This window comes from Eptesicus fuscus, chromosome 2 (genome assembly GCF_027574615.1).
Source record: "Eptesicus fuscus isolate TK198812 chromosome 2, DD_ASM_mEF_20220401, whole genome shotgun sequence".
NCBI classification, from domain to species: Eukaryota; Metazoa; Chordata; class Mammalia; order Chiroptera; family Vespertilionidae; genus Eptesicus; species Eptesicus fuscus.
Window position 1 is genome coordinate 68318562 of NC_072474.1, and position 14647 is coordinate 68333208.

The following is a 14647-nucleotide window of genomic DNA, read 5'->3' on the forward strand; positions in this document are numbered from 1 at the left end:
AAACAACCCAATCAAAAAATGGGCAACAGACTTAAATAGACACTTTTCTAAAGAGGACATATAGAAGGCCAAGAAACATATGAAAACATGCTCAAAGTCACTAATCATCCAAGAGATGCAAATCAAAACGACAATGCAGTACCATCTCACACCTGTGAGAATGGCTATCATCAGCAAATCAACAAATGACAAGTGCTGGCAAGAATGCGGAGAAAAAGGAACCCTTGTGCACTGCTGGTGGGAATGCAGACTGGTGCAGCCACTGTGGAGAACAGTATGGAGTTTACTCAAAAAACTAAAAAATGGTGCTCGCTTCGGCAGCACATATACTAAAATTGGAACGATACAGAGAAGATTAGCATGGCCCCTGCACAAGGATGACATGCAAATTCGTGAAGCGTTCCATATTTAAAAAAAAAAACACACACTAAAAAATGGAACTCCCATTTGACCCAGTGATCCCAGTTCTAGGAATATAGCCCAGGAAACTAGAAACACCAATCAGAAAGGATATATGCACCCCTATGTTCATAACAGCACAGTTTACCATAGCTAAGATTTGGAAACAGTCTAAGTTCCCATCAGCAGATGAGTGGATTAAAAACCTGTGGTACATCTACACAATGGAATACTACACTGCGGAAAAAAAGAAGAAATTCTTATCAAAATCATTTTTGAGAGAGTAGAAATTGATACAGTGATTCAAAAATTCATATGGGAAAGCAAAGAACTTAGGTACAAGACAATTTTGACAAAGAACAAAGTTAGAAGACTCCTGCTGCAAGAGATGTATAGGGCATGGTATGGGGGAGGAGAGTACCTTGCTCCCATGCCTGCTCCAGGTGCACCCTCCCAGCACCTCAATTTGTTCACCAGCTCAGAAGTTCTCCAAACCCAATTGTTTAGGAATTTTTAAAAGAGATTCCATTATGTAGGAATGGTTATTAAGTCATTGGTGATTGAACTGCAGCCCCTCTGCCCTCCGTGGAGGTTCAGGGGCGGGGCTGAATATGGTTGGTTCCTCTGGAAACCAGACCCCATCCTGAAGCTTTCTAGGGGTATGCCAGTAGTCACCTCACTAGCATAAACTCAGGTAAGGTTGAAAGGGGCTCACTGTGAATAACAAAAAACACTCCTATGAGTCAGGAAATTCCAAAGGTTTTTGGAGCTCTATGCCTGAACCAGGGACAAAGATATATATATTGTCTTTGTACCACAGTTTGTTATGTACCACAGTTTGTTAAACTGTTATGTACCACACTTTGTTAAACACAGATTGCTGAGCCCAACCCCTGATTTTCTGACTCAGTAGATCTTGGGAGGGTTGGAGAATGTGTATTTTAACAAGTTCCCAGATGCTGCTGCTGATGCTCATGGAGAATGTCCTTCTGTCCTTGAGGGCCACATAGTTTAATTTGTCTTTCAATTGTTACCCTTCTGACTCATAAACTTCCTTTCTTTCTGTTGACTAGCACATTCATTCTGTTCAAAAAGTACCCCCAAACTTTACTTCAGAGCAAGAAAGCCCAGGATCTACTAGTATGCCAACCCTCACATGGCACATCTCAGGGAAGGGAAGAGTTGTAGAAAGGAAGGTGATTGAAAAGCAAACCACAGCCTGTTTTGGTTTTGCCTTCAATTCTATTTCACTTTGGATCTTAATTCATGTGTATATATCTGTATGTATGTAGCCATAAATTTCCTAAAATCTGCCTTACTGTCTCACCATTCTCCCTATCTAGATCCAACCCACTCAGATCACCTACAGTCACTTTTCCTCAGTCACTCCATTAACTGCTCAGTAAGTCACCCTGCATCTAACTATGGGTTAAGATTCCTGTTCTAAATCAGGCTAAATACCCCCAAATCTGCTGTGGCTTTTGAGGAATGGGTGCATGTGTGGTAAGAAAAGCAAGTTTAGAAGTCCTCAATGGCCCTGCTGTTTGTGTCTCACTCCACATTTGCCCAGTGCCCTCATGCTACCCTGACAGTTGTCCATTCCCCTGGGCATTGAACTACACTCAATGGATGTCTCTACCCAGGGAAGCCCGAGTGTTCTCGAGCTCCCACCCCTCCCCTGGCTTTGAGTGGCCCTGACAAGGAAGAGGGGCCAAGGGGCTGAGGTAGGAAATACTTTTAGGGATAAGAAAAATGTAGGCAGTATAGTGTTATGATTAAAAGGATTCACTTAGGAATCAGGTGGCCCTGGGGTTGGAATTTGTTTTTGCCTCTTGTTAGTTATGTGATTTGGAGCAAGTGAATGTCTATTTGCCTCCATTTCTGTTTCTGTGCAATGGAGCTGATGATAGCTATCCCATACAGAGTTAGTATAATATAGTAGTTTGAAACATAGATTCTGGTGCCAGACTGCCTGGGTTCAAGTTTTGGCTTGCTGTTGAGTAGCCATAAGGCCTATGAGTAAGTTACTTAACCTCTTTGTGTCTCGGCTTCTACATCTGTAAAACCACAGTGATAACAGTACCACATACAAAATGATAGCATTTCTTATTTGAGTCTCCTGGGATTTGCCTAGCTACTTTTCTCCAAGAAAACCAAAATCAGACTAAAGAATGAAATGATTCCTGATCCCTAAATATTGAAGCCTGAAAAATGCTAGAATGCAGGATTTTGTTGACATTTTACAATCCCTTTATGAGTGTGTTTGTGATAAAGAAACATTGAATTGTAGACAACAGAAAATCTAATACAGAGTGGGGCAAAAGTAGGTTTACAGTTGTGAGTACGTAAAAACACAGTTATGCTTGTATTATTTACTAATTATTATAATATTTTCCATATGAACAACTATAAATCTACTTTTGCCCCACCCTGTACTTATAGGTGCTTTTTACTTCCCCTACCCCAGAAAATTATTTAAATAAAAAGAGAAAAATGAAAGCAGGAGCCAGATATACCGTATTTTCCGGCGTATAACATGACTTTTTAACCCAGGAAAATCTTCTCAAAAGTCGGGGGTCGGCTTATACATTGGGTGTCGTCTTATAGGGCGGGTGCTGAAACTTCCGAGCCAGACTGGAGAATCTGCAGTCACCGCATACGGTGGGGGGAGCTCAAAAACGGCCGCACTCCATTCATTTCAATGGAGCCGGACGGAGACCGCAAGTGTCTCCTGTCAGCTCCTTTTTGTGCCACATACGGTCTCCGTCCGGCTCCATTGAAATGAATGGAGTGCGGCCAGGTGCTCGCCACATACATTGGGGATGCGGCCGTGGCCGTTTTTGAGCTCCCCCCCACCGTATGCGGTGACCGTATGAAGCAAGGGTGGCGCTGTACAAGTACGGTAGAAGAAAATCCACTCACCAGGATTTGTGGAAAGAAGTGACTTAACGTGGTCCTGATGACAAGGTGAGGGGGCACCTCACTGGGAAGGTGTAAGTGAAGGGCGGAGCAAGCTGCAGGCATCCGGGATGCCCGGGGTATGGCAAAAAGAGATAGAGCTGTGCCCAGAAAAACACGCCTCTTTCAGCCCTCTGGCCTGCCCTTGTATCCTATTACCATACCTCCTCCTCTGCCTCTCAGATCTCGCTCCTGAGGACTGCAGCGAAGCGGCGTTGCTAACTGGCTAGGGACTTGCCCGGCACTTGCTCTCTCTCTATTGTTAGTTATCTTCCTCCTATCATCATCAGTTCCAGTTTGGTTGACAGCTTAGAAAACAAACAGCATGGCAGCTCCCGTGGGTTTATTGTCTTATCCTTCCTTTCAGCTTTAGAGTGAATTAGGAAAAGTTTAATCCACTTGCACTGTTTTATGTTTACATGTTTGATGACAAACAGCCTTATGTTTATAAGTGACAATTTTCCTGCTAAGTACCTGCATGTCATAAGCATTTGAATTAAAATTACCATATTGAAATCAAATCTGATGTTTTTTTTAATTTTTAATTGATGTGTGTTGGAAGAGGGGTAGTCTTATATGGAGAGTATATCCCAAACTCTATATTTTAACTGGAAAAGTTGGGGGTTGTCTTATACATCCAGTTGTCTTATATGCCGGAAAATACGGTAACTTGAAACCTGGTTGTGCTGTGATAAACCCCTCACCCCCAAAAGAAGCGGGGAGAGAGAGGGGAACAAACCCAGTAGAACTCAGTGCAGCGGTGGGAGAGCTGGGCTGGAACCAGGGGAGAAGGGGGTGGCAGTGTAAGCATCAGCCACTTCTGTTTGTCAAACACAATGCAAAACTTTTCCAAATGAAACATTGGAGACTTTAAGAATCAATATTATGAGACAGTGAATATGGGTTTTAGTACGAGATTGGAAATTTCTGGAGGAAACTGAGTATAGCAAGGGAAAGAAGCTCCAGTAGTCAAGCATTGTCCCACTGTGTTAATCTCAGGAAAAACTTCACTCACACTTTGCCATGTAATTTAGATAATCTGTAAGAGGTAAGAGGCATGCAAATAAAAATAAACATGATGAAATTCTGCTGTTCATGATGATGTTTCAGAGAGTGTCTACATTTGAGGAAATGCTCTGTTAAGAATGAATTGTTAATAATTAAGTAAAATGTTTGTTCAAGTTTATTGAATAGCATTAGACTAATAAGAAGCATGATAGAATTGGATACCAGAGACCAACAACAACATTTCTGTGCAAAAGATGGGAGTAAAATCATCTGTCAAAGCAAACATATAAAAGAATACATCTGAATATCACCCTAGAAATGCCTTTCCAGAATATGCTATGAATTTAGGAATGGGGATCTTTGAATGTTACTGGTTTTTATCTGTGACAGTAACTCCTATAAGGGAACTCTTTAAAAGTAGGAAAAAGACCCCATCCTCTTAATAGTGAGCTTCTGAATGGAAGCTGTCTACTCTGTGGACCCTTATCTCTTGTCAGGCTGGTTTTGTGGGTTTCCCCAGCAGCTTTTCAGTCTCTTATGGAAGCCTGCTTTTCCTTGGGTATAAAATGATTGAAAAGCACTCCCTCATTTCCTTCTTACTTCAAGCCAGATGTTCAGATTTGAGGTTTAAATTTCCATTCCTTTGTTTTTCTAGGAAAATTTAGCATTCAACAATAGGTATATTATTAAAAGGCATTCAACAATAGGTATATTAGCATTCAACAATAGGTATATTACTTAAATGGAACTTTCCTCCCTGACGAGTAAGAATGCAAACTCCAAGTATGTAGGTACTTTATTCAAAAACTTCAGGTTTGCCATATCAGCCTCCAAAGGGTGATTTTTACATGTATTTTCATGCTTGCTTGTATGGGAAGCTCTTTAAAAAATAAAAAATGAAAGATTCAACTGCTCATAAAACTGAACGCCGAGCAGGAATGAGGAGGGACGCAGGTGTCCGTGCTGGGATATTGGCCTCCGGCCTTCTGTGTCTACTATGTGGACCCGCTGTCTCTTGTCAGGCTGTTGGATCTAAAAGTTGACGAAACAAAAACATAAACAAGACAGTCATGTTTAGAGAAAGACCACAAACTGTGGCTTTCCCCTGCAGATATCAAGCAAAGAATATTGTGGATACTGGCTTCCAGTTTAGTTTACTGAGCTGCTAGAATGAGTCACCCCAACCCTATCTGATAAGTAATAGTGAAGAATTGACATTTGTCTTAGGAACTTCTGATAAGTTTAAAATGGCACCCAATGCCCGGCTGGTGTAGTTCAGTGGTTGAGTGTCCAACCCAGGTTCATGCCAGGAGGTCACGGTTTGATTCCTGGTCAGGTCACATGCCCAGGTTGGGGGCTCGATCCCCAGTAGGAGGTGAATAGGAGGTAGCTGATGAATGATTCTCTCTCATCACTGATGTTTCTCTCTCTCTCTCTCTCTCTCTCTCTCTCTCTCCCTTCCTCTTTCTGAAATCAATAAAAGACACATTAAAAATGATTTTTTAATGGCACCCATTTTGACTGTCCAGGAAAGAGAAAGCCTTCAGTGCAAATTAGAATCTGGAAACCCTTTGTATGCCTGACTTACCTCTGTAGATTTATCAACAGACGTCGTGTCCACTCAGATTCAGGATTCAAGCATAGAACTGACCTATTCTTCAGCCAGACTCTGGGAGAAAAATAAACAAAAATAAAAGTAAAGCAGTGATACATTTTAGTCAATCCTGCATGTAAGATTTGAATATAAAAATAATTATTCTCAGAGGAAGCAAAATTAGAGGTAGGCATCTGGAGTAGGTGATTTATAGCCTGAGGTCTGAGGAATAAGAAGAACACCACGTGCAGAAGCATATGTCTGAGCTGGTGAAACTGACTACAAAGCTGACAGAATTTCACAAGTCAGAGGTTAACGTTTTGTTGACAACTTTTATGTCAGTTGGAGATACACCAAATAGCTGACTCCAAGGTTGGCTCACTCCTAAAGCTATATCACAATATCTTTTAAATGTTTTTGGCCATTGCGCTTGGGAGAACAAAACAGACTATAAAGCACACTCTCTTGAGGACCTTTAATTTGAAAAAAATTCCAATGAAGTTTAATGTGGGGGAGGTTACAGAGCTGATTGCTCTGAGCGACGGCTGCATTTTTTGGTTGAGCTACCAGGTAGTGAGGCTCTCGCTGCTCTAAGAAATTAAGTGATAACTAAAGCAGCAACAATCATTAAGAGCTGATCTTGAGCAAGCCCTGACACTGTGCCAGGCATTATGCTCCGCAGGTAACGTAAAGTATCTCAATGAACCTGGCGAAAGTCCTGTGCTGGAGGAACTCTTATTTCCTCGCCTTCAGATGAGGAACTTGAGGCTTAGTGAGGGTAGGATGTAGCTTTCCCAAGATTGCACAATAAATACATGATAGAACAGGATTCGCATGAAGGTTGTCTGACTCCAGAACCCACACTTGTCGCCGCAGCTCTCTATGGGCATAATCAGAATGGTAACCAAGTGGCAGACACACGGTTGCATGTTTACCTGCAGTAGAAGAAGTGAGGTCTTCAAGGTGATAGCCAATTGAGAAAATCTACTTTTTATGGGTGTGACCAAACAGAACACAATTTCTTGATGTGTCATTTATGTTAGCTATAAAATGACAAACAGCAAGGATCCATCTACCCGGCTTTGAATCTCCACCCTTGTTAAGTGAATCATAAGAGGTCAGAGTTCATAGAACAACTGGATTCTTGGGCAGAGCCCTCCAATTTGGTTTCTGAGTTCATTATGGAAAACCAAATTTCGGGTCATCTGGACTCACAATATTTTGACCCCCTGAATGGTCTGAGTTTCTCATAATAATCTGCATCTTTCATTTCTATAGCTGGCTATAGTTTAGTAATGCAGAAGTTGGTGAAAAGATATAAAATTACATTTTCATCACTTCAGAAAGATTGAAGTGAAAGCAGAGAAAATTACGGTGCATTACTTTCCCTGACTGTGAGGTGAGAGCCTTGACTCACGGCCAAGGAAATGGAGTAGAAAGAAAGAAGTCTCTTTTTTCTACCAAACAGAGGAGCTGCTCCCAGATAGGGCCTGGCTAGACCTCACAGCTCTGAATTTGAGGACAATAATTGTGGTTTAGTTAGAACTTTCATTGGCAAACACCTCAGTGAAAGTATAATGCCATTTTAATGAAAACGTTTATACTCATTTTTTTATATTATGGTGTGTTATTTTTTTTACAAGTTGAATATAGTTAGTCAGAGGTCCAAAGTATTGATATCAAAATGGGACCAAAAAAAGTGAGCTGTTTACAAACATTTCAAAAGTCTAAAGAAGTCCAAAGAGAGAGCTTCCAATGAAAACGAAGTTGCCAAAGCCCTAGAAAGACGCTGTGCCTAATAATTTAAGGCGTTGTGAGTGCTTGGTTCATTAAAGATAGATCCAGGAAGGCAAAACCAGAGTTCTAAGTAGTGACATGCAAAAAGATCTAAAGCTCCATTTAAAATATTCAGAGTAACAATCCAATATTTGTTGAGCCTCTACTACATACCAGGTAAGGGATAAAGCATTGGGAACAGAGGAATGAATAATATCTGATCCCCGTCTATAAAAAACTTCTTTCCTGGCAGAAGTGAAAGAGCGGGAACAAACTTGATTGTCTCAACACAATAAGGGTATAGTAATTGCAGCTAACATTAACTGGACATTGACTACTGCGCCAGACACTGTGGCAGGGGCTTTACATGCAGGGTGCAGTCTCATTTGATGTGATGTGGAAATGCTATGGTACAAGTAGCCACAGATTTCTCTGGAATTACAAAAAGGGAGGGTCACAGAAGCAAGGGGTCATACCATTTCAATAAAAGAAAGTATCTGTTAAACTTTTTGCCGCCACGACTATCCCCTTAGCCTAGCTCTTTATTCAGAGTGGGATCAAAATTGACAGAACAAAAAACTAAAGGACATTTCCATAAAACAGACCTTCAGACAAGGACTGTTGTGGAATCTTCTTTTCTTGCTCTTTGACTTGGTGGGAAACAAAGTTTCTGCGTCTGCTGGCAATTTGAATGTGGTGGATTCAAGGAGTTTGGGAATGGGAAAAATGTGAGTAAGGTCCTGGCTCTGTTCCTTTAGAATGGTGTGCCTAGGGCAGTTATTTAACCCCCCCTAAGACTCAACTTCTGCATCTGTGAAAGAATGATAACAATAGACATACCTTAGTAGGACTGAGGGATAAAATGAGTGAATGCATGCCAAGCACTTAGTTCATGGCCTCTGCATGATAAACACCGAACAAATATTGCTGATTCTCATTGTTTTATTATTATTCTCATTATTCGTTTTTGAGACTTGTTAGTGACCCTCCAAGTTAATCACTTTGAGATTCTTGGGTAAGAATACTATGTGGCCTATCATTTGCAACAAATGGATGGACCTAGAGGGTATTATGCTAAGTAAAATAAGTCAGACAGAGAAAGGCAAATACCATATAATTTCACTTGTATGTGAAATCTAAAAAACAAAGAAAAACCCTGAACAAACAAAACAGAAACAAACTCATTGATACAGAGGACAAACTGATGGTTGCCAGAAGGGAGTGGGGCTTGGAGGACTGAGTGAAAAAGTTGAAGGGATTAAGAAGTACACATCGGCAGGTACAAAATAGTCATGGGGTGTGAAGTACAGCACAGGGAATATAGTCAATAATATTGTAATAATTATACTTGGTATCAGGTGCGTAACTAGACTTACCAGGGAGATCACTTTGTAAATTATATCAAATGTCTCACCATTATGCTGTATGCCTAAAACTAATATAATATTGAATGTCAGCTGTAATTGAAAAATAAAATATTAAAATACTATGTAGAAGATATGATCTGATTTTCACCGGGAGACGGGAATCACATATATTTTTTCTTGTAACTTACATGACTTCCTTGCGTGGGCAATGATCCCCAGGCATATAGGCTGCAACCCGGGCAATCATGCTGCGCCTGCCCAGCTTTGGAACCGATTTCATGCATTTACACTTAGAGGACGTGTTCCAGGCCTCCAGAACACCTGTGAGCACAGAGTCAGTTATTTCAACCCCTTTGGCATGTAATTCATAACTACAACTTTACTAATCATTCATACAGTGCAACTGAAGACGTAAAAATGTCAAGTTGATGCTTCCACCCATGTTCCTTTAGGGTGTGTATTTCTGCTTGTCTTGATTTATTTTCAAACATTTCCTACCAAAATCTAAAAAATAAAATTAGCTTTGTAGAAAACACAACACCTACTGAAGTTTGTGACAGAAATATATTGGCACTCCGGTCATGGTCCAAATAATAAAATTTGAGAACCACTATAGTTACAACTCAGTTATAATTAATGCAGTAGAAAATCAACTGATCTTCACTCCAAACACATAGAAATGGAGCACAAAAACTCACCGCAGAATCCCTGAAGCAGTAACAAGCTCTCTCTCTTATCACACTCAATGCCACCACCTATCAACCTCTGTTTGAGGAAATACTATAAAATATATATATATATATATATGCATAATACCTAGAGGGTATTATGCTAAGTAAAATAAGTCAGACAGAGAAAGGCAAATACCATATAATTTCACTTGTATGTGAAATCTAAAAAACAAAGAAAAACCCTGAACAAACAAAACAGATACAAACTCATTGATACAGAGGACAAACTGATGGTTGCCAGAAGGGAGTGGGGCTTGGGGGACTGAGTGAAAAAGTTGAAGGGATTAAGAAATACACATCGGCAGGTACAAAATAGTCATGGGGTAAATAGATACATATCTAGTTGAAGTGGTAACTTTTGCATATATATATATATATATATATATACATATATATGTGTGTGTGTGTGTGTGTGTGTGTGTGTGTGTGTGTGTGTGTTTGTTGTTGTTGTTTAATATGTTGGTCCTCCATCTCAACTGCAAATCATTACCAAACAAAAGCCAATAATAAAAATTCAAGGCTATTTTTATCCAACAACAAGTTATTAGTACTAGAAAAGTACTATAAGTAACCCATCTCAGGCATTTGAATGAATTATTCCCTCTTTAATCCCAGTGCCTACCACCATGCGTGACATGGTTTTGCAAATATAAGAGACTCAACTCTCAAGGTGTTTATAATTTAGTGGAGGAAGCAAATGAGCAAAAAACTAAAATACCACAGAATGTTGTATTTCACCCAACATCCAAACTGCATAATGGGACCAGAGGGCTTTGCCAGGAGCAATGGAGGAAAGAAATGAGGGTCTTGAATAATGAAAATAACATGTGTTGCAAAAATAATCATTGAAAAAATATTTCCTGCATTTTAAGGAAATTTGTCCTCTAAACCGTAGCCACGTGAATCATTCTGCACACGCATCCGATCCCTTCAGTGTATAAAAAGTTACCACTTCGACTAGATATGTATCTATTTACACAAAGACCGCCTTCCCGTTCGTTTTTTAATTTTTATTTTCTTTTCCAAATGTATTTATTTATTAAGACCGTCTTCCCATTTAGACATGGAAGTCTGCTTCTTTGCAGAAAGCTTGTACTTAAGTACTCCTGTGGTATTAATAACGGTTCATGTCAGGGCTAAACATACAGAATTGCATCAGACGTTCCCTGCAGGAGACCAACCAGTCGAGTCAATAATCTTTAAATCCTATCAAGGGTTTGGTCAGCAGGGGTGGCACTGACGGGCAGAACAAAGGAGAGACACATGGAAAGCATTAGTGATAGCAGAGCTGCATCTGAAAAAGGCCAGGAATAGACAAACCAAGGATAAGTCACAGGGACATTGGGCATCCATACCCCTCCTTCTATGGCTAGCAATCATAATACAAAGGCTTCCAAGAGTTGAATTCTTAAGTACCTTACTTTTAGAAATCTAGCAACAGTGAGCAGTTTTTTCCTGAAGTCATATTCCCCCCCCCCCCCATTTTCTAGTTGAAAAGAAAAAAATGAAAATGTCTGAAGACCATTTCTGTTCAAAAGACAATGACAAGGTAAGTGAACGTTCTCACCGTGGGCTGGAGAGAGGCTGCTGACCAGCAGCAGGAGAAGCAGACATCCGGGGATGAACCTCATTCTGCCTGAAGGTGGAGTTCAGACTTCAGCTCTGAGTCTATGCTGTGGGTTCTCAGCACAGAGACTCCTATTTATTTACACCAGTGAGGGCCCTCCCACTGCCTTTGTCTCCTGTAGGTCAGCTGTATCATCAGTTTTTTAACAAACCCCAAATGTTGCTGAGATTGCTTTCTGTAACTTCTCTTGCAAATTTTATGAATTTGCTTCAAAGCACTATTAGTATAATAAAATGTTTCTTGAAAATGTAGATGGTGAGTGGCAAGGGTGCTGCAGGAATTAGGGGGTGGGGAGAGAGGGAAAAGATCAGCTTGGAGGCCCCACAGCACTCTCTCCAGGATCGCTACCAGTGATCGTGGCTGTGAGTGTTTCTCTCAGTGAAGGGCCAGCAGACTTTCTCAAAGGCATTTGAATGTATGCTCCATGAAATTGGGGGCTCTGCCAGGCACATCACTGCATCCCCAGCACCTGCAAGAGAGTCTATTGCCTCTGCTAGGTGGCCTGTAAATATTTATAGATCTAATGAACATCTTATATACAGATCCCTGTGCTGACGAGGTTATTTTTTTTTTTCCAGACTTTCCTACCTTTTATTTTACTATCTACAACATAAGATTACTTATGTCATCTAACTATTATGGAAATACTGGAAGCTTATCTCATCTAACTATTATGGAAATACTGGAAGCTTATCTCATCTAACTATTAGATAAGATAATATCTAATTATTATCTTAGATATACTGGAAGCTTATCTCATCTAACTATAATGGAAATACTGGAAGGGGGAGAGTATGTGTCCCTTCATTGGTGTGCTTGTGTTTTGATGAAGGGATGGAGGCAATGGCTTTGAGGAATTAAATCTTTCTGGCTGCGGGACACATTTATTGAGCCTAAGAACCATGTGTCAGTGGAAGGTGTATTTAGAATTTCATCAGATGCTGAACTCATATTTCAGTGTGTTTAACAAAGCATATGTGCACTTTGGTTCTCCTCTGGCCAAATTACCCATTGGAGCAATCAACCCGCTGCCTTAGGTCACTTCCTAGGAGTACTTGGATTAAAAAAAAAAAAAGCATGTGGACAATGGCTGGTGTGCCCTAGAGGACCGCTGGGCTGCCCTGGGAGTACACACGTGTGCATATATGAAACAAGACCCACTGGGCCATGGAAAAGTCAGAGGTTTGGTCTTCCTGATGGGGCTTTCTCGACAATTTGATTTTTTGCTGCTCAATTTGTATTGTGGATATTTAGCATCCTAGGTGTGCCAGTTGTCACACAGGGATTATAGCAATGCCACGCAACCTTCTTACAACAAACCATTCTCTGGCTGGCCTGAATGACTGCAGGGACAGGCGACTCATCAGTCTTCAGGCAGCCCGCTCTATTGTTTGGGCAGCTCTAGTTATTAGAAAGCACCCTATCTAATGAAAGGATAATATGCAAATTAACTGTCACTCCATCACAAAGATGGCAGTTCCCATAGCCACAAGATGGCGGCGCCCCGTCCTCTCAGCCCCTGCCAGAGTCCCCCAGTCCTGGAGGGCGGGGGGGGGGGGATGGCTGCTGAGAGCAGGCAGCGTGAGCAGCCTGGCGGAATGCTTGCTTTGTCGCCACGGTGACAAGGCAAGTGTTCCGCACCTGGCCACAGATGGGCCTCTGGGCCATGAAGAGCCTCTGGGCAGTGGGCATGGAAGGCCCCGCAGAGAGCTCTGGCACACGAATTCGTGCCCAGGGCTACTAGTATATATATATATGAAAGCTGCTTTCCTGATAGTTCAATCACTTTGTCCTAATTACTGAACCCCTTATCACCATGTGACAATTCTAAATGCTCTTTCATATCATATTTGAAGACAGGGTATGTCAGATGTCAGTTGGGTCCCACAGGAAGCAGATGCTGAGCATGGATGGTGGAGTAATGGAAGTTTTTGTTTTGTTTTTCAGAATAATTTCTGTAATAGATAAAAGGGAGAAGGAGGAAGGAGTGGGCAAGGAGAGCCTCAGACTGCAATGCTGATCTGATAAAGTCTATGAGAACTCAGTGGGGAACTCCTGAGAGAAGACTGTGTATTAGAGGAGCCCATGATGGGCAGGGATGTCCAGTCCCTACTACCCCTGCCGTGCTCAGCCACTGGCTGGGGCCTCTCGAAACATCATGGTTTCTGGTAGAACTGCAAGGCAGACCCTGAGGGTGCTAACAGCTGGAGGCTGTCAGCTAACTGCACTTCTCACAGCTGGCCAGCGAGTTATTTCTTTGAGGGAGATCTGAGCAGTGAAACTCTGTGGTTGTCAGTCGGGGTTATAAACTTGAGGTTAAGAGCACAAACTATGAGGTCACCCGGTCAATGACTTTGGACAGGTCACTTAATTTATCCATGCCTAATCTTTACCAGTTTTCACATGGGAATCATATTCATTTTAACGGTTTGATTGGGGAACAACATTATTTTGTATATGTACAGTTCTCAGCAGAGTGCCTAGCACATAGAATGAACTCACTAGGTGCCTATATGTTCATCCACCCATCCATTATCGATGTCTCAATAGCTTCTACTCTAAAACCCACAAAGGTAAATATCTCTATGTGTTATAAGTGTTAACAGGTTTTTAAAACCTGTTTATTGTTTTCATTGTTTCTCCTAAAACACAAATGCCCTTTCTTCTGCCTTCCCATAACTCTGTGACTCATAGACACACACACACACATACACATACACACATACCCTGGCATACACACATGTCGGAATACCATACAGTCACAGTATGGCTTTGCCAATACAAAGTAGAGGAAGCCGGTACCTTTTTTGCCTTAGGCACTATTGTTCTACTAATGCATTCCTAAACTGAATAACAGTATTCTGGTCACTTATATTGAATTGATAGGCAACAAAATTTTCTATGTGTCTTGTACTCTTTTGCAATTTGATCTTGGGACCCCAGTGTAGGAGTTTTACATTTACCTCTATTACATATATCATATATCCCCTTGTTGGAGCAAAAATGAGTGATGCTGATAATAACAGGAAGAGCATAGAGGCAAAGGTACCTGAAAAATCTAGGAAATTCTGTGATTGACTCTTGTTGAAATAGGACTGCTGTGTCAAGGAGCTAATTCCAGAGCAATTCTAAAATTTATTTTTTCCTTTTAATGCCCAGAGCTCTGAATTTAGCTTATACTGACCAA

General features: G+C 41.1%; 1 protein-coding gene and 1 non-coding gene across 2 annotated transcripts; one reads left to right on the forward strand and one right to left on the reverse strand.

The window, feature by feature from the left end:
* The first annotated feature begins 305 nt into the window (after positions 1–305).
* Positions 306–412, forward strand: LOC129147426 (U6 spliceosomal RNA). The gene has a single exon (XR_008554782.1). It is a non-coding gene; the product is annotated as a U6 spliceosomal RNA (small nuclear RNA).
* Positions 413–5143: 4731 nt separating this feature from the next.
* Positions 5144–11487, reverse strand: CXCL13 (C-X-C motif chemokine ligand 13). The gene is made up of 4 exons (XM_008143652.3): positions 11401–11487; positions 9291–9423; positions 5954–6034; positions 5144–5397 (listed from the first exon to the last, which is right to left on the reverse strand). Exons 1-4 carry the CDS (start codon positions 11462–11464, stop codon positions 5361–5363), a joined length of 315 nt encoding a protein of 104 aa, XP_008141874.3. The 5' UTR covers positions 11465–11487; the 3' UTR covers positions 5144–5360.
* Between the last annotated feature and the right edge of the window lie 3160 nt (positions 11488–14647).

Bases quoted from the DNA above. Each gene is read 5' to 3' on its own strand.
- CXCL13 (XM_008143652.3), bottom strand. From the start codon at position 11,464: ATGAGGTTCATCCCCGGATGTCTGCTTCTCCTGCTGCTGGTCAGCAGC. The intron at 9,424-11,400 runs GTGAGAACGTTC...CTGTGCTCACAG, and splicing joins CAGCCTCTCTCCAGCCCACG to GTGTTCTGGAGGCCTGGAAC. The intron at 5,398-5,953 runs GTAAGTCAGGCA...GTCAACTTTTAG, and splicing joins CTGTTGATAAATCTACAGAG to ATCCAACAGCCTGACAAGAG.